Genomic DNA, 19939 nt, shown 5'->3' with positions numbered 1-19939 from the left:
GCTCCATCCTCATGACCTACCTCCTAAAACCATCATGTTGAGGATTAGGTTTTCAGCATAGGAATTAGGGGAAACACATTCAGATCACAGCACCTAGTGTGCATGAAATTTGGCTTTGGGCAGACCTAGATTCAACCCCAGCTTTAGTTCCCCTTTCAAACCTGTTTCTTCAACTTTATAAAGTTTAAATGCGAGGATCCGCATTTAAAGTTTAAATGTGGTGATCCAGTGATTAAGACTTCAGGCTCCCAATGCAGGGGGCCTGGGTTGAATCCCTGGTCAAGGAACCAGATCCTGCATGCCACTAAGACCTGGTGCAGCCAAAATAAATAAATAAAAATAAACGTTAAAAAAAGAATAAAGAGTAAGGGGTGGGCGGAGGTGGTGGGGGCAACTAGTTAGATCCCAAAGGACTGTTCACCCTGAGTCTGCTGAGGAGCTGAGTGGGAAGTGCTCCCCCACAGTGTATTCATGCACCTGCTCCTCTTTCATCTTGATTTCCCGCTCAGTCTGTAGCCTTGCCCCAAACCCCAGGGAAAACTCTCCTATGCTCAGTCCTTTGAAACTATAAGACACTTTCCCCTTTGGAACAGGTAGGTTTTACTCAAGGAAATAGTGCCTAAACCAGGACACATGTCTTTTCAGTATTTTTTAAAATCCTTTTGGGAACTGCATTCTTACATTAACATCCGGTTTATTTAATTTTTAGTTTGGTTGCATACTATTGAGAAAATTGCAATGCACATAGATCAGTCATTTCAAATGCTAATGGTTCTAATAGCTCTTCTTACAAGATACTCTGCACAGAAAAGGCAAAAGCAGCTTTACTATCAGATCTGCACAAAAATACAAAAATATGTCATGCTGATAGCATAAATTATTTTTATGTCTCTGATACATTATTTTGTATATTACATTTAAATATTTTACTGCAGCTGTAAAATACTTATTTCAAATTTTTTTTACTTCAAAGATAATTTTTTCAATTGAGATGTAATTTATATACCATAACTTCATCCTTTTTTGAAAATATTTTATTTACTTACTTGGCATCACTGGGTCTTAGTTGTAGCATGCGGCATCTTGAATCTTCATTGCAGCATGCGAACTCTTAGTTGCAACATGTGGTATCTAGTTCCCTGACCAGGGTTTGAACCTGGACCCCCTCCTTTGGGAGCATGGAGTCATAGCCACTGGACCACAGGGAAGTCCCAAATTCATCCCTTTAAAGTACAAAGTTCAGTGGGTTTTAAAAAAAAATTATAGTCACAAAATTGTACAACCAGATCCATGTCTTTGAGAGACACAAAAGTTGCTTCTTCACAGGGAGTTAGCTAATCACACACATGTTGCTGCAGTTGAACTTGACCAGGAGACAGCCTGGGACAATGAGATCAGCACTGGGGGAGCCTGAAGAGCCAGGGTCCACTTCCAGTGCTGCAGGCAGCCACTTACTGAGCTCTGTGATGCTTGCACCTCAGTTGCCTTACAGTAAAATGAGGGTGTAAACAGAATGCTCCGTAGTTTTCTTTTCAGGTCTACTCTGAGCTGCCCATCAAACCTCAAAAATTTGGTTCTTTCTTGGACCAAAATAAAGGTGACCCTCAGCTCAGTGGTGTAGATTCTTGTTGGAGGCCTGGGAGACAGGGTCCCCAGGGAAGAGAAAGCAGAAGTGTAACATCCCAAGGAGAGGAGTTTATCACCCACCTTGTGTTCACTCTCTGGGTCTCTGGCCCTTCTCACCCAGCATCCTGGTTCCTGGGCTGTCACTGCAAATCCTCCATCCAGGTTGCTGCCTCTTGTCACCCTCTGGGTGTGACACTGAACCCCGGGTGGATCTCTTAGGATGGGCCAGAGCGCTCCAGCTCCAGGAGCTCCAGCATCTGCTCCTGGGTGGGCATCTCTGGCCTTAGCCACTGATGGCACAGTCTCCGGAGGTGACTAAGAGCCTCTCTGGCCCTGTTGCCTTATCCTGGCAGAGGGGCCTAATGCACTGACAGGAGCCTTTCAGGACCAGGATGGTGGGCTTGCAGGTTGGATTCCTGCCCCCAGGTGGTATCTTTTATCAGGAGGCTCTCCAGTTCTGGGGAATGGAATTCCAGGGCATCGGAGTTTGCAACCATCTTATGGCTCAGGGGATAGCCTCATACCAGCTGGGACTGAACCTGGTCTCTCTATAAGGTGTGCTTGGACATCTGGGTTCTCCCATTTCTGGCTGTTTTTCACCAAAAACAGTACAAGTGAGCAGGAAAAGCTTACTATACATGCAGTCAGCTGACACATTAGCTAAGACCTTTGCAGAGTTCTCTATTAGGACCCTGTGCCCTTTCCAGAAGCCTCAATCATGATGTCAAGTCAGTGTTTAGCTGTCAGCTCATCTTGCTGGCCAGGTGCAACCTCCCTCATACCATAACATACCTCTTCTCAATCGCATTGAACACAGCTGTGCTGTCCCCCTTATTTGTGATTAACAATTTCCCTAGAAAGCTTAGAGAAACTGTAAACTCATGAGAGGCAAGCTTTCTCTCCACAAAGCCACCAACCACCAAGTCACCCAAACCAGAAACTTCCGAGTCATCTCTGACTCCCTGCTCTCTCACTCCACCAAATCATCACTTTTTCCTCCTCAATCTGTCTCAAAGCCACACCACTTCCTCATTCCCATGACCCCTCCTTCAGGCCCTCATCTTTCACTCACACTGTTGCAGTAATCTCCTGAGTGTCCATCATCTCTGGACTTGTCCTAATCTGCAGCATCTGGCTACAGTCAACCCCACAATGTTGAAACCCTGTGCTTGCCTTCCTGTCAGTCCAGGCCAGTGCTGTTGGATAAGGGTGGATATAGAAGAAGTTAGATTTGAGAGATAGGTTTGAGGTAGAATTCACAGGACTTGATGATTGAAAGTTTAAGGCACAAAGGAAGGAGTATGTGTTGGTAGCATGAGCAATTATATGCACGTGGCACCAGGTACTGGAGGAGAAGATTCTATGAATCCTGAATTTGGTTTTGGATATCTGGTTTTTTTTTACTTTTTGTTTTTTTAATTTTATTTGGAGTATAGTTGATTAACAATGTTGTATTAGTTTCAAGTGTACAGCAAAGTGATTCAGTTATACACCTGCATATATTCATTCTTTTTCAGATTCTCTTCTCAAATAGATTTTCATGGAATATTGAGTAGAGTTCTCTGTCCTATACAGTTGGTCCTTGTTGGTTACCTATTTTATATATAGTAATGTGTGTATGGGCATCCCAAGCTCCTGATTTATCCCCTCACAAACTTTCCCCTTTGGTAACCATAAGTTTATTTTTTACATCTGTGAGTATGTTTTCTAAATAAGTTCATTTGTATCATTTTGTAAAAAATTAGATTCCACATATGAGTAATGTGTATTTGTCTTTCTCTGACTTACTTCACTTAGTATGCCAATCTCTAGGTCATCCATGTTGCTGCAAATGGCATCATTTCGTTTTTATGGCAGAGTAGTATTCCACTGGGCATGTGTTTTGATGCCTGAGAGACCCCCAAAGGAAGATCTCTTATTGGCAGTTGAATACAGGGATTTAGGGTGCAGGACACAGGAAAAATTGGGGCTAGACATAAAGAGAGGTATTTGTAGTCATGGAAGCGGGGAACCATGCATGCAGGTGATCCCAGGATACATTCAAACCAGAAGCATGTTAGAAATCGGCTGGGAGCTCACAGGACTCATGCAAGACTGGCACTAATTCTAGAAAGAAGTGTCAACTTTTAAAACAACACACAGCTTAAAAGTTGTGAATCAAGTTTATTCAGTGTCTTACTGAGGACTACAGCTGGGGAAAGAGCCTCTCAGCTCTGAGAAACTGTTCTGAAGAAATTAGGGGTGAGGTCACGATATATGTGATTTTAACAGGGGTATGCAGCACATACCCCTTCGGAAGGTAGTGTTATTCAAAAGGAACAGATATCTTAATGTTTTTAGTGTTTTTTCTAAGTATGGTAAAATATAAGAATTTGGATTCATAGAATTTTCTCCTAAAAATATCTTAACTATCTGAAGGTTTGTTCTGCCAGTTTTCCCACAGCAGAGTGCCCAATTCCTGATCTCCGCCCTGAATTCCTTTCAGAGCTTGTTCAAATTCAGTGACTACCCTGGCTAAACACTCAAGATTTGTAGCACTAGACAGGCAGCAACACTCCTTAGCTGGCAGGAGACACCATACCCAGGGAAACTGAGGTCAAAGTATGCCTTTTGACAACTCAAACAGGCAGGGCGAGTCCGTAACTCCGCGTTGGCAAAACGGGGTTAGGGCCACCAGGGAGGTGGCGTCAGGCTCCTTCTCCTGTCCCCAGGGCAGTGGGTGCCTAGTCGTGCGAGATCCAGGGTGGGAGGTCACGGACAGTCACACCCGCCTAACCCTCTCGCTGGTGCCTGGGCACCATGAACCTCGGCAAACACTCTCACCCGGCCGCCCAGCCCCTGCAGAGGCCTCCTCTCCCGGGGTAGTGGGGGTTGGTCGGGAGCCAGGCAGAGCGCCCACTGAGTCCGCAGCTCCCCGCACTTTGGCTGCTCTGCTGCTGCTGCTAAGTCGCTTCAGTCGTGTCCGACTCTGCGCGACCTCAGAGACGGCAGCCCACCAGGCTCCCCCGTCCCTAGGATTCTCCAGGCAAGAACACTGGAGTGGCTGCTCTGCTGCTGCTGCTGCTGCTAAGTCACTTCAGTAGTGTCCGACTCTGTGCGACCCCATAGACGACAGCCCATCAGGCTTCCCAGTCCCTGGGATTCTCCAGGCAAGAACACTGGAGTGGGTTGTCATTTCCTTCTCCAGCACATGAAAGTGAAAGTGAAGTCGCTCAGTCGTGTCCGACTCTTAGCGACCCCATGGACTGCAGCCTACCAGGCTCCTCCGTCCATGGGATTCTCCAGGCAAGAGTACTGGAGCGGCGTGCCATTGCCTTCTCCGAGTGGCTGCTCTAGGAGCGCGCAATTGCACCGCCCAAAGAGAGCGCCGGAAGTAAGCGCAAGATTTCCGGTTCCCAGCCTGTGGGCCGCTCTAGCGCGTCTCGCGTCGTTGGTATTTCCACCGGCCTGCACGGCTCGGGTCAAAGGCCGCAAGATTGTTCCGAGCCCGCGCAAACCCATGTGCGAGCCCCACTTCGCGAATCTCGCCTCTAATCTTTACCCCAGGTGGAGGCCCACGCGGGTCTTCGCTGGCCTGCGGGGCCGGAGGTGCCGCCGCCGTGGAGCAGAAACTGCAAAGGAAGTTGACTTCTAATGCAGTATCCTGGAGTAGCTCTGGAATTTTCTTCTGACTTCCGTTTTATTTCCATCATTAAATGGCCCGAAGTCATTCGTTAACCCCCTGCAAACCACAATCCCTCCAGTCTTCAAAATTCAGCTCATTGCCATCTAAAACTACGGAAGTGTGAAGAAAAATTTTTTAAATTAAAGTTCACCTCATTGCTAACGTTCATTAAAAAACAAAAAACATTTATTATATGTCAAATTGGCACATCAGATAGTCACTGCCCAGTGAGAGCCTGCACTGATGAGTACACACCAAAAACTGTAAAAGTCAAAATATTAAACAGCCCAAGTGCCTCCAACAAACATACTTCTAAGGGGTCCAAATGAACTAGAGATTGCAGCATATTCTCAGATTTATATAAATATATATGTATGTCATTTCCCCACCCTCCTCATACTAACACAAGGAAAGATGTCAAAAATAAGAACACCTGCAGTCTCATGGGCCCTGAAAGGATGGATATCAAATATCAAATCATCTTCATATCAGATCAACAGCTTTCTCAACCTGCAAAACTGAAACAATGGATATACACACTTCTAATGAAGATCATTTAATTATTTTTTAAACACATGGTCCAAGCATCAACACTTTCCAACTGAAATCCTATAGACATAACAAGTTTAATGAACAATTTCAAAAACCCGCTTAGCACACATATGTAGTAAATTGGTAATTACTTTGAGCAAAATCTGCAGTATCATTACACAACATGTTATAGTCATCAGAACAATGCTATTTAATTATACAGAACTGCAAGAGTTAGACTCAGAATGTCATTTGTGGTGAAACGTCACTTGTTTTTAGTTTTAACTCCCTGAATTACTGTGTTAATAATTTTCTGTGTTAAATGGGGAGATGTGAATAGACTATTACCTACTGCAGTAAAGCTGTAAACAAAATTATTTTTTGAGTTCAACCAACTGCTTCAAGAATAACAAATTCCACAGTTTCTTTACAAAACGTCAAATGTTGACATAACTCAATGTTATTGGAATAATGCTGTTTTCATCAGTGATGACTGTTACAGACCTGATATTCTAGCAATCACATTAAGGACTTGTTTGACACACATTTCCATCACTACATCAATAACAAAACCCATGACATTTGTTCAATGGTTGATTTTCTCAGTACAAAGTTTTCACTCTGTAGGTGTCAACATCCATACTGCAAAATGTTGTGAACCAATCGTTCCTAGCAATAAACTTCTGCACTTAGTTTTTCATCCTTAACTTTCATCCAAATATTCATTAAAACTAACATGGTAGAAAAAAAAAAACATGGTAGGCTAATGATATCTCTGAGTTAATGACCATTTGTGGAATCTGTCAGTTAACACTGTAAACAGAAGGGTAAAAAAGCCATCATCATAAAACCAGCATGGGTCTCACTGATGGACACTGACCGCTTCCTTCAACTCCTTGGGCTCAGAGCCTCTGGTTCTTTAACATTAATAACCATTCCATTTAACAATAGTTTGCTCCAGTATTTATATGTAACAGCAGTATCTAGAGACCTATATTTTCAGGTATTTTAATTAAACAATTTTTTATATGTATCTTCCTTTAGATATGAGGAAGAAAACATTTTTAGAAACCAAAACTCAACTAAAACCTTAAAGGCTGTACTCTGTAGTCTGCGATCTCTGATTATAGGGACGGGGTTTGAACCTGAAGTCCTGGGGAGTCTCTCTGTTGCTTTGTAACCATACGTGTAAGTCAGGCTTGGGATGAAGTGCTAAGGGAGGGAAGCATGTGCACAGGGCAGCCGGCACAATGGGCCTCCTTACCCGCCTGCCTCAGTGTCCAGCTGCCTGTAGTTTTAATACGTGGTGCAAACGCAATTTACAACACAATGTGGCTGAGAGACCCAAGGTTAAATGCTAGCTTCAGTACTTGCTATTTTTGTGTATGGGCAAGGTACTGCTTTTACCCTCTGTGGGCTCTACTTCCCTTTTATGAAGTGAGGATAGTCCTTTTCTGTCAGATTTATTCTTAAGAGTAAATTAAATGATAAACATAAAGTATTGAGTGTGCAGACTAAACAAGAGTTAGAAATTGTGTATCATTCTTTGGTTCATACAAATGGAATCTGGATAGTAATTGAGTTAGAATTCTGCCTTCCTTCAGGGGCTGTGACATTGACTATGCTCCCTTGGTTATAAAACAGAAACCGTGGTGTCTAAATCAAGGCTGTGGTGAAAATTAAATGGTATATTACATGGAATGTGTATACAGTGCTTAGTACAGTGCCTGGCACATAAAGGGTAATTGTGCCCCAGTTTTCAGTACAGATACTGAAAAACACAAACATTAATGAAAATTTGCTATATTTACACAGTGTTTTGTGATTGGGTTCACTGAAGGAGAGTAAGATGTGTTTTCAACCTGAAATTTCTCCCACACCTGGTACATTTTAAAGGTTTCTCTCCTGTGTAGTCGACTCTTCTGGTGGCATGCAAGCTCTGAGTCCAAAATAAAACTTTCTGTGCATGTTTTGGGTTTATGGGGCTTTTCCCCACTGTGAATGCTCTGATGAGAGATAAACTCAGAGGTAGAAAGAAAGGTCTTCGAACACTCAGGACACTTTAAGGGTTTGAATTTTGAGAAGGAAAGCAAAATTTCCCCCCAATTGCTATAGTGTTCAGATTGTCCTTGTGGCCTCTCCCGGGCAGGGGTACGAGGGCTGCCCAAAGCATTTCCTGCCGGGACTGCACGGCTGCTGGGCGGCTGACCCGTGCTTTTCCTCAGGCAAAGCCAGATTTGTTTTCTGACCGACATATTTATCGCTGGCTTTTGTGGCAGTGTGGGTTTTCTGATGCTGTGACAGTCCCCGGAGCCTCGTGAACCCCCTTCCACATATGCCACACCTGTGGATTTTCTCCTTCGGGTGAGTCTTCCTGTGCTGAGACAGGTGCGAGGGCTGGCGGAAGCTGCCGCCACACTGTGCACACTTATATGGCTTCTCGACAGTGTGGATTATCTTGTGAGCTCTCAGGTTGGATCTGTGATTGAAAATCTTCCCGCAGTCATCACATTTACACTTTTTCTTTCCTGCATGTGCTTTCTGATGCAAAACGAGGTATGAACTATGACCGAAGCTTTGATCACATTCAGGACACTTGTATGACTTTTTCGTTCCTTCTTCGGGAAATGGAAGAATTTCAGGAAGTGCTCTGGTTCCTAAACTTTGAGCTAGTTCTATCAACGGGGTATGGTTTTCAATGGTGACTAAAAGGCTTCTGAACCTTTTCGTGCAAGCAGGAGTTCCACCTGATATTTTCCTTTCAAAGTTTCCAGCTCCATGCTCAGAAGACTTTTCTGGGTAATAGATGAGGGGCACAGCAAGGGGACATTTTTCTAAGGCAAGCTCTTCAAGTCCCATAGATTCTAGATGTAGCTGCTGATTATCTCAATCTTATCATCTTCTGCTGATAAAAACAAAACAAAATATAAATACCCTCAAGTAGTACTGGGGGAAGAACAAACTATTGATAGTTACACAGAGGACCAGGAAGTTGTAGTATGGCTGACAAAACTCAGGCCTGCCAGAAAGAAAAAATCATTCCTTTTTAGTGTTCTCCCAAATATTCATAATTTATAAAGTCAATATGTCAATCCAAAAGGGATTTTCTTTTCCTTCCAAAGCAACAGCCCTACGATTGCCCCAGTTCGCTGCCGAGAAAGGGTTTATGGGCTGCAGGGCAGTGTGTGGAAACCCAGTCCTCAGTGGTTTTGCTGATTCAAGAAGACCAAATTCAGGAAAGTCAACGCAGCTAGAATGTGATGGCAAAATACCAGAGAAGTGAACAGATGTCCAGGCAGTGAGCTCTGGGCATCTAGATGGGTCTCCTTAAGACTCTGGCTGCATATTAATCTCTACATACATGTGAGGAAAACAACCCCAGGCCCAGGAAAGAACCACCAAAAAGGAATAGAAAGAGCAATCTCCAGAGTTCACAAAACACTTCAGTAGTTCATGTTCCAAAGTAGAGACAGTCCCTGCTGCACAAAGCATCAGGCCGTATCCATACTGCCTTAGCAGGAGGCCAAATCAGCCCTAGATTAAAGATTGCTCTGAACGCACCCGAACAGAACAAAAAGCAAGCCTTGAAAGGATCATATTGATTCCAAGTAACTTAAATTAGCACACCACACCAAAGTCTGAAAACTATTTCGAAAAAAACAACAAAAACCAGCATCCAACAACATAAAACTCACAATGTCCAACATCCAATCAAAAATTACCAGGCATGGAAAGAAGCAGAAAAATATGACCTGTAACTAGAAGCAAAATCAATCAACAAAAGCAGACCCAGAGATGACAGATGACAAAACTAGTAGAAAGAACATTTTAAAAGCTATTATAAATGTGCTTCACATGTTCAAGAAGTTAGAGGAAAACAACATAATGAAGAAAGAAGTAGAAAATATAAAATGCGAGTTATGGGAAAGTTCAAATAGTCAACCCTGCTGCTGCTGCTAAGTTGGGTCAATCGTGTCCAACTCTGTGCGACCCCATAGACGGCAGCCCACCAGGCTCCCCCATCCCTGGGATTCTTCAGGCAAGAACACTGGAGTGGGTTGCCATTTCCTTCTCCAATGCATGAAAGTGAAAAGTGCAAGTGAAGTCGCTCAGTCCTGTCCAACTCTTCGCAACCCAATAGACGGCAGCCCACCAGGCTCCCCCGTCCCTGGGATTTTCCAGGCAAGAGTACTGGAGTGGGGTGCCATTGCCTTCTCCGAGTCAACCCTAGTCAAGGATAAAATCTACTCAGCCATGGGGACATTTCTACATATAGCTCCTCTTAGTTAGAAAGGCACACCATTCCCTTAAGATTAAAGCAATTTCTAATTTTAGCAAATAATAGTAACCCATACTAATGGAATTTCACAAGTAAAATTATGAATTGACCATAACAAATATTTGGAATGATTACTAGGTACTGCCATGTCTTATGCAAAACCACAGTCACTGTAATAGACAGAATTTTTGCCTATTTTGGCCACACCCTTCAGCTTGCTAGATTTTTTCTCCACCTGGGTAGTGCTAATCACTGGACACCAGGGAATTACTGATTTTTGCCTAAGACTCATCTCACCCTTTGAAAATCACATTCAAGTTACTGTCATTTCCACATAAATCATTCAAGGATAGGTCCCATTCTCCCATACCAACACGTGGATGAGATATGCAATCCTAATCCTAGAAAGTTCCAAAATGTAGGAAAAACAAGTGTGTTACCAATCAAGGCCTTGTCCTCGAAACATTTCCTGTGTCGCTTCTCTGCTGAGGGACCTCTGGGTAGGGTGCAGACTCACACACTCCTCTTGAGAAAAATAGACAGCCAGCTCCTCAAACAACACAGCTCCCTAAAACAACAGGACAGCCCATCTCAGCCCAAGCCAGAAAGCTACTACCTTACTCTGTCTGGGAATGCTGAGAAAAGCTAGAAATATCAGAGACAAGAGCTTGTTGGAAAAGGTATCTGAGCCCTGGGGTGGGGTTGAGTGGGTTCTGAGTGCTGGAGGTAGGATTTAGGAAGGAGGGAGTAAAAACAGATGTAATTTTGGAAGCGGTAGTATAAGGACCAAAATGGTAAACTCTGAGAAGTTCTGGAAGAGTCTGTTAGAAGAGAATAGAGGGAACAACTCTCAGCAAGGGAGTTAAGCAGGGTTGCTCTAAGGCAGCGCTACCCATTCTTTTTGGCCCCGGGGACCAACCAAAAAGCTGTTTTGTGGGAGACAGCTTTTCCACGGCCAGAGGTGGGGTGATGGGGAGGTGGTGGATTTCGGGATAATTCAAGCACGTTACATTTATTGTGCACCCTACATCTATTATTACATCAGCTCCACCTCAGATCATCAGGCATTAGACATTAGACTCTGGAAGCTGGGGACCCTTGCTCTAAGAGAAAGGAGATGAGTGAGCAGCCCAGGAAGAATCACAAAGCGAACACAGGTCTAGGATTCTCCCAATATCTTTCCCTTTGCTGGTCCCTCTCCTTCTTCCTCCTGACACTCATTGTTAAGCGCAGTCATATCCAGACGTATTTCTCCTTCGCTAAGTTCACCAGTTCTTTAAATCTATAGTATTCTGGTGTGATTAAGAATCACCTGAGGTTTCTGTTTGTTTCTGTTCATTCAACAGGTGTGGAATGAAGCTTAGAAAACTGTTTAAGTTTGAGCAGCATTCCAGAAATACTCTGAGGTACCCTTAGGTAGTCTCCTATGGGCCCTGTTCCTAGTTGGGAGGTTCTAAAAGGCCGATACTGATTAGCCATTTCTTCTCTCTGCCTGGTAGGAACAAAGACAGCTTGATGAAAGGGTTTGAGGGGATCAGGAGCCCTTGCACCACGACCGGCATGCCTAACCCTCTTGTACAAGAGGCCAGGAGGAGGCCAGAAAGGAGCGACCGGACCTTGGACCAAGTGAAGGGACCTGGTCTCACCTGGGCCTCGGTTGTAGGGAGTATGGATGCCATCTTGGGGGTGGGGTGGGGTGGTGGTAGTGCTTTCTTCCAGTCGCCACAGGGACCTCGGGGCAGATAAGGGAGGGGAGAGAAGAGTCCTTGGAGAGGCCAATTCGGCTGTCGAGCTCCTCCACGCACCCCCTCGCTTCCCTGAACCCTTTAAGACCGGAGGCGAAAAAAAAAAAAAATAAAAAGACCTGAGGCGATGTCTCCTCCCGAGCGCAGCCTCCGAAAGGTAGACTCCCGGGCTGGTCGGGCCCCACCTAGAGCTCCGAGACGAAAAATCTCAGGAAGCCTGCCACTACCCAGGCAAAAGCAACAAAAAGCGACGCGCAGCTGAGACTAGAGACCAGGAGCCTAGCCACAACTAAACTCTCACGCTCCCTGACGCTAGACCTGCCCGGAAAGCCGCGTGACGCTGTCCACCCTCGAGCTTTTCCGCAGCTCTGCCCTGTGATTGGCCAGCGTGATCTCAGAGGGGGCAGTCCTTTTTGAATATTCACCAATCGGGCGCCTCAACAGAAGAGCAGAGGCTCACCGGGCATTCTGGGAGATATAGTTTTCCCTCGGTTTTCCCAGGCATTTCCGGTTCCGCTACCTGGGTCTCCTCTGTGCGCTCCTTACCCGCAGACCTGAGGAAGTGGAACGTTAGCGTGACCGCGGAGGGAGGGGCGTAATGTTTCAGGGAAGAAGGAGAGCAAGTAGATGAGGAGAATCCGGTACCCGAAGAGTATCGGTACTGAAATGTGGGTTCAGCCGGCATTGTCCCATGGGTCGTAAACTTCGGTCGAGCCGGGGTGAGGTTTCTGAGTGGCCAAGAGTACGGGTTCTAGTCTTGACCTGTGTCTTGGGTATTTGACTGCGAGGCGGTGGAATGTAAATGGGGTATCATCTGCATGGGCAGAGTTCAGGTCGACATAGGCAGGATTGCTGATATGTCCAAAGTATTCTAGGGGCATTGTGCCCGGGGAATGCAGCCCAAACGACCCATATCGAGCTCAGAGCCACAACGGGCCTCAAGCGGCAGTAGAGCCATCCGATTGCTTCGAGGGTCATTGTAGGCCACCTAATAACTTCACAATCGATCTGCCTCATTACATATTTCCTCTTTAATGGCACTGGGTGCCGTGGTGTAGGGGTTTGGTATTAGAAAATTGAACTCCTTCCGCAGGTCTGCACTAATTGCTTGTGACCTTTTGGCCTGTATATCGATACCGCTTTGCCTTCCCCAGGTGAAAAAAGCGCAGAAATTCTCTCTTCAGAGGGCAGTTTCAAAGAAGTTTTCCGTTTACAAAGGTGTTTTCGAAAACACGGATGATATTATCTTCATAAAAAATTCTGAGTACGTCTCAATATATTTTCTTGGGAGGATGTACCTATCTCTTCTGTTCACATTCCAGTCTCTAGATCTTAGTCGGGAGGTCACATAACCACACCTAGTTCAAAGGGGGCAAGGAAGCTAGTAGTACCCTGGCAGCCCACACCCAGCTAAAAAGCTCACAAGTTCTATTACAGTGACAAAGAGGGAGGAAGCAGATATTGGAGACAGCTGGCAGTAAGTGCCATGGAGATATGTTGAAAATGGAAAAAGATGAATGGAAATGGATGGGCAGACATGAAGATGTTCATTGAAGAATTACAGTAGAGAAAAATTGGAAATGACCTAATTTCTAAGTATTTTTCCTTTTTTGCAGGAGGAAACATTGCAGCCAATTAAGATGCTATATAGAAGTTTTTGATAGCATGGGGAAATGTTTCCAATGTAAGTTTAAAAATGTGATACCAAGTTGTGCATAAAATGCTATCATAATTAAAAATGTATTGAGGGACTTCCCTGCTGGTCCAGTGGTTAAGACTCCACACTCCCAAAGCAAGGGCTCTGGGTTAAATGAATTTTTTTTTTTTAAGACTGTTTCCCTTCCTTTTATAACCTGCTTACCTAGTTTCTGGTTATCGATCTAGTTTCTCAGGGGCACTGAGAGAAGAGTTGTCTGGAGCAGGAGTAAGAGCATTCCAGTGACTCTTAACTATCAAAAAGTAAGCCAGAATTTGGTTTAAACCTCACTCTTCTGTGAGTCTGATGGGTAAGCCCAGTCTCAGGGTACACTGACAGAAAAATGGAGAATCAGATCCTCCCAATATACTGTCGTGACCAGTCCAGGCTAAGTGACTCTCAGTTTTAATTGCAGAAATCAGTATCATCCTTTGTCATCCAAGTATACACTTGCATCATTTTTCAGCCAAAGGAATTTTTTTGGGGATGCAACTTACTTGATTCCTGGTTGTACTGTCTTTGATCCATGCAAATTTTCCCCCTTCACTTATTTTACAATACAAATGTGATAAAGTCTTTGCTTCTTTACACTTACTTGTATCCAGAGAGTTGTGGGGGCTTCTTTGTTGGTTTTTTGTGGTGGTGGTGGTAGTTGTTTTTTGACCATGCCACCCAGCTTGTGGAATCCTAGTTCCCAGACCAAGGATTGAACCCAGAGAAATCACCAAGTTCCAGTCACTAGACCACCAGAAATTCCCGAGAGTGATTGTTTGCCCATGTAGATCTGTTTTATGGATTTTTCTCTTTTCATTGTGGTTTATTACAGAATAGTGAATATATTTCCCAGTGGTATACAGTAGGACCTTGTTGTTTATCTATTTTATATAGTTTGTATTTGCTAATCCCAGACTCTTAATTTATTCCTCCACCACTCCCTTTCTCCTTTGGTAATATATGCCCAAGACTAGGATTGCTGGGTCATATGACAACTCTATTTTTAGTTTTCTAGGGAGCCTCCATATTGTTCTGCATAGTGGCTGCGTAATTTACATTCCTACCAACATCATAGGAGGTTCTGCTTTTCTACACACCCTCTCCAACATTTGTTATTTGACTGCTTGAGGTGAACAGCCAGCTTACTTGAGAAGACCCTGATGCTTGGAAAGATTGTAGGTAAAAGGAGAAGGGGGCAGTAGAGGATGATATGGTTAGATAGCATCACTGATTCAGTGGACATGAATCTGAGCAAATTCCAGGGTGAAGGACAGGGAAGCCTGGCATGCTGCAGTCCAAAGAGTTGGACACGACTTAGCGACTGAACAACGACAATTTACAAGACTTAAAATTGTATTGAAGATTAGTTGATTTACAATGTGTTAATTTCAGGTATACATCACAGTGATTGAGTTATACATATATTGATTCTTTTTCAGGTTCTTTACCCATATAGGTTATTACAAAATACTGAGTATAATTTCCTGTGCTATACAGTAGGTCCTTGTTGGTCTGTCGATGGACATTTAGGTTGCTTCCATGTCTTGGCTATTGTAAACAGTGCTGCAGTGAACATTGAGCTGCATGTATCTTTTCTTTTTTAATTATTATTAGAGTATGGTTACTTTACAATGTTGTGTTAGTTTCTACTGCACAGCAAAGTGAATCAGCTATACATATATACATATATCCCCTCTTTTTTGGATTTCTTTCCCATTAGGTCACCCACAGAGCACTAAGTAGAATTCCCTGAGCTATACAGTGTTCTCATTAGTTACCTATTTTATACACAGTATCAATAGTGTATATATGGCAATCCCAATCTCCCAATTCATCCTACCTCCCATCTCCCTTGGTGTTCAAACATTTATTTTCTACATCTATGCTCTATTTCTGTTTTGCAAATAAGATCATCTGTGCCTTTTTTCTAGATTTTATATATATACATTAATATATGCTATTTGTTTGTCTCTTTCTGACTGACTTCACTCTATGACAATCTCTAGGTCCAGTCACATCTCTACAGATGACCCAATTTCCTTCCTTTTTATGGCTGAATAATATTCCACTGTATATATGGTACACATCTTCTTTATCCATTCCTCTGGTTTTTAAATTTTATTTATTTGTATTTACTTTTGGTTGTGCGGGGTCTTCATTGCCTATGCACAGGCTTTCTCTGGTTGCAGTGATCAGGGTCTGCTCTTCGTCACAGAACATGGGATTCTCATTGCAGTCACTTCTCTTGTTGCAGAGCACAGGCTCCAGTTGGGGTGGGCTTCAGTAGTTGCAGCACACAGGCACATGAGTTGCAGCTCGTAGGCTCAGTAGTTGTGGCACATGGGCTTAGTTGCTCCATGGAATGTGGAATCTTCCTGGACCAGGGATCAAACCATGTCCCCTGCATTGGCAGGCCAGTTCTTAACCACTGGACAACTAGGGAAGTTCTATCCATTCCTTTGTTGATGAACATTTAGGTTGCTTTCATGTCCTGGCAATTGTAAATAGTGCTGCAACGAACATTTGGGTGCATGTTATCTTGTCAAAGTACGGTTTTCTCTAGATATATGCCTAGAAGTGCAATTTCTGGCTTTTTATTTGTAGATTCTTTAATAAGGGTCATTCTGACCTGTGCGAGATTGTACCTCATAGTTTTGATTTGCATTTCTCTAATAATTAGCAGAGTTGAGCATCTGTTCATGTGCCTATTGGCCATCTGTATGTCGTCTTTGGAGAAATGTCTGTTTAGATCTTCTCCCCATTTGATTGGGTTGTTTTTGTTGTTGTTGAGTTGTATGAGCTGTTTGTATATTTAAAAAAATATATTTATTTAGGCTGTGCTTGGACTTAGCTGTGGCACGTGGGGTCTCCAGTTGTGGCATGCAGGATCTAGTTCCCTGACCAGGGATGGAACCTGTGCCCCCTGCATTGGGAACATGAAGTCTTAGTCACTGGACCACCAGGGAAGTCCCTGTTTGTAAATTTTTTTGAAATTAAGCCCTTGTCAGTCATATGATCTAAAAATATTTTCTCCTAGTTGTCTTTTCATTTTGTTTATGGTTTCCTTTGCTCTGCAAAAAGATGTAAGCTTAATTAGGTCCCATTTGTTTTTTATTTTTGCTTCTATTTCTATTGGCTTGGGAGATTGACCTAAGAAAATATTGCTACGATGTATGTCAGGGAATGTTTTGCCTATGATCTCCTCTAGGAGTTTTGTGGTGTTATGTCTTATATTTAAGTCTTTAAGCCATTTTGAGTTTATCTTTGTGTGTAGTGTAAAGGTGTGTTCTAACTTCATTGATATACATGCCGCTGTCCAGCTTTCCCAACACCACTCGCTGAAAAGACTGTTTTTTCTGCATTGTATATTCTTGCCCCCGTGTTGAAGATTAATTGACCATAGTTTCCAGCCCTGGGTGTTCACTGGAAGGACTGATGCTGAAGCTGAAACTCCAATACTTTGGCCACCTGATGCGAAGAGCTGACTCATTTGAAAAGACCCTGATGCCGGGAAAGATTGAGGGCAGGAGGAGAAGGGGACGACAGAGGATGAGATGGTTGGATGGCATCACCGACTCAATGGACATGGGTTTGGGTGGGCTCCGGAAGTTGGTGATGGACAGGGAGGCCTAGCATGCTGTGGTCCATGGGATTGCAAAGAGTTGGACACGACTGAGCGACTGAACTGAGCTGATGTAGTTATTTCTGAGCTTTCTGTTCTGTTCCATTGATCCATATGTCTGTTTTTGTGCAAATACTACACTGTGTTGATTACTGTTGCTGGGAGGATTATGCCTCCACCTTTGCTTTTTTCCCCCAGGGTTGCTTTGGTAATTGTGGGTCTTTTATGGTTCCATATAAATTTTAGGATTATTTTTTCTAATTTTGTGAAAAATATCACAGTTAATGAAATAATAGGGATCGCATTAAATCCATAGATTGCTTTGAGTAGCCTGAGCATTTTAACATTAATTCTTCTAATCCAAGAGCATGGGATCTCTTTCCATTTATTTGAATAATCTTCAATTTCCTTTATCATTATTTTATAGTTCTCAACATCTAAGCCTTTTACCTCCTTAGTCAGGTTTATTCCTAAATATTTTTTTTTGGCAGTTTCAAAAGGCACTTTTTATTTTCTCCCTTTCATTGTTAGTGTGAAGAAACACAGTGGATTTCTGTATGATCCATGCAAATGTTAATAAACCCATCAGAACTATGAGTCAGAGTAATCCACTTCACGTCAAGCCAGTCTCCTGGAGCCTTTCTCCTCTCCTGGGAATGCTCCAAGGGTAGTCCAGTGTCCTCTCAGGCAAAGCAGATGCTGGTCAACAAGCTGACGTGTCCGTAGAGCTTGCCATGAAGTGGCTTGTTCATGACCTGTTTCTGGGATCCTGGAAAAATGTTTTTGAGGTCTACCTGGAAAGTCTGGTTTTGGAAACCCAGTTGTTTTCCTGGGCGTCAGGAAGGTTGTGATCCAAGAGAATGCATCATTGTTTTATTTATTTGTTTATTCATTTATTTATTTTGGTTTGTGCATGGGCATTGAGCAGGGACTTCTCTAGTTGGGGTGCGAAGGAGCTTCTCTTGCTGTGGAGCTTGGGCTCCAGAGTGTGTGGACTCAATAGTTGCAGCTCTCGGGCTTAGTTACCCGACAGCATGTGGGATCTTAGTTCCCTGACCAGGGATCAAAGCCTCATCCCCTGCATTGGAAGGCAGAGTCTTCTTTTTTATTTTTTGTCTTTATTTTAAAAGGCAAAGTCTTAACCACTGGACCACTAGGGAAGTCCCAGTGTATCATGGCTTTAAATAAATCTGGAACTGAAAAGCACATTTTGTTTTTAAATTTACATTCAGTAACTAAATTGAAGGAGAGAATGATCCTCTTAAAGCCAGTGGTCTCTTAGATCACGTGGAAGAAATATCTCAAAACACACCAAAAACGGAGAAAAAGAAACCAGGAAGGCAGAGACTTAGAGGACCAATCCGTGTTGAGCTCAGTGCCAGTCAGATTTCCCTGAGCCGGTTCCTGTAGTCAGGAGATACCCCTTCCTGCCGGTGGTCTCGTAAGCTTTGAGCCTGCATTTTAAGTATGCCAGGTGATGCTAATACTCCTGGACCACAAGACAGCACTTTGAGTAGCAGGAACCTCGGCGGGGTTTGTCTCTCCTGTGTAATTGAAAGGGCTTACCACTGCCTCCACATTCTGTTGATGGGAACCTGATGGAAGGCAAGAGAAAGGATGAGGAAAATAAGTAATTTTCCTTTTTTTTAAAAAAAAGTATTTATTTATTTTTAGCTGTGCTGGGTCTTCATTGTTGCACACAGGCTTTCTCTAGTTGTGGCAAGTGGGGCTTCTCTCCAGTTGTGGTGCAAGGGCTTCTTATTGCAGTGGCTTCTTTTGTTGTGGAGGATGGGCTCGAGGGTGCTCGGGCTTCAGCAGTTGCAGCACGTGGGCTTAGTTACCCTGCCAGCATGTGGGATCTTCCCTGAGCAGGGATCAAACCCATGTCCCCTGCATTGGCAGGTGGATTCTTAACCATTGGACTACCAAGAAAGCCCTAAACTAGCAATTTTCCTCTTTTAAAATCTCATCTTTTTAATTTAAAAATGTCAAACCTCTGAATATTTGAAAGAATAATGCAGTAAACACCTATGTACTTTTCACCTAGCATCACCAGTTATTAATATTTAAACAATTTCCTCTTAAAGACATGCTTGAGAACGTAAGTTGTTCATATCACTTCCACTGTTGTTCACTGGTAAAAACTTGTGGCATATGGTTTCATCTTGCTGCAAAGGAGACTAAGAAGTACAAGCTTAGCTTGTTAGCTCTTTGCCTGCTAAAGGGGGTCCTGTCCTACTACTACATGAGGATGTGATTAAGCAGTTGCTTTTTAAAAAGAAAGGAGAGGATGAACTTCCCTGGCAGTGCAGTAGTTAAACTTCGCCTTCCAATGCAGAAGGTAAGGGTTTAGTCCATGGTTGAGGAACTAAGATCCCACAGGCCTCCCAGCCAAAAACCCAAATCATAAAAAAAAAAAAAAGCAATATTGTACAAAGTTCAATAAAGACTTTTAAAAAATGTTCTACATTAGAAAAAAAAAAAAAGAGGAGGAAGACAGTGGATACTTGGGGACAATTACTCTGACACACTGACTTGGCTGGATCTTGCAACCAGTTCCCACTTCAAAGTGGATTTTTGGAAAGACTGCAGCTAAATTTGCAGCCCATCTCTAGAAAATGTGTAGGACTTTCAAGTATGCATTTTATACCTTCCTCATTCTTGATTGTTCTATCCTAAAGTTTTTTTTTTTATAAGATTGATTATATTAAAGTTTATAGTTATTTTAAACTTTATATTAAAGTTTTTTTAACAAGTTTGATTATAAGTTAATAGTGACACT

The 19939-nt window shown here is 43.2% G+C and overlaps 1 protein-coding gene and 1 long non-coding RNA gene across 2 annotated transcripts; one reads left to right on the top strand and one right to left on the bottom strand.

The window, feature by feature from the left end:
* Nucleotides 1-7608: 7608 nt before the first annotated feature.
* Nucleotides 7609-12312, bottom strand: ZNF597 (zinc finger protein 597). The gene is made up of 2 exons (XM_043455213.1): nucleotides 12306-12312; nucleotides 7609-8706 (listed from the first exon to the last, which is right to left on the bottom strand). The coding sequence occupies exons 1-2, from the start codon at nucleotides 12310-12312 to the stop codon at nucleotides 7940-7942; spliced, it is 774 nt and encodes a 257-aa protein (XP_043311148.1). The 3' UTR covers nucleotides 7609-7939.
* A 15-nt stretch (nucleotides 12313-12327) lies between these two features.
* LOC122433044 lies at nucleotides 12328-16965 on the top strand. The gene is made up of 3 exons (XR_006267010.1): nucleotides 12328-12564; nucleotides 13462-13529; nucleotides 16924-16965. It is a non-coding gene; the product is annotated as an uncharacterized LOC122433044 (long non-coding RNA).
* The last annotated feature ends 2974 nt before the right edge of the window (nucleotides 16966-19939 follow it).

This window comes from Cervus canadensis, chromosome 32 (genome assembly GCF_019320065.1).
Source record: "Cervus canadensis isolate Bull #8, Minnesota chromosome 32, ASM1932006v1, whole genome shotgun sequence".
NCBI lineage: Eukaryota > Metazoa > Chordata > Mammalia > Artiodactyla > Cervidae > Cervus > Cervus canadensis.
Note: the sequence above shows the minus strand (reverse complement) of the source record. Positions and strands in the feature narration are given on the sequence as shown.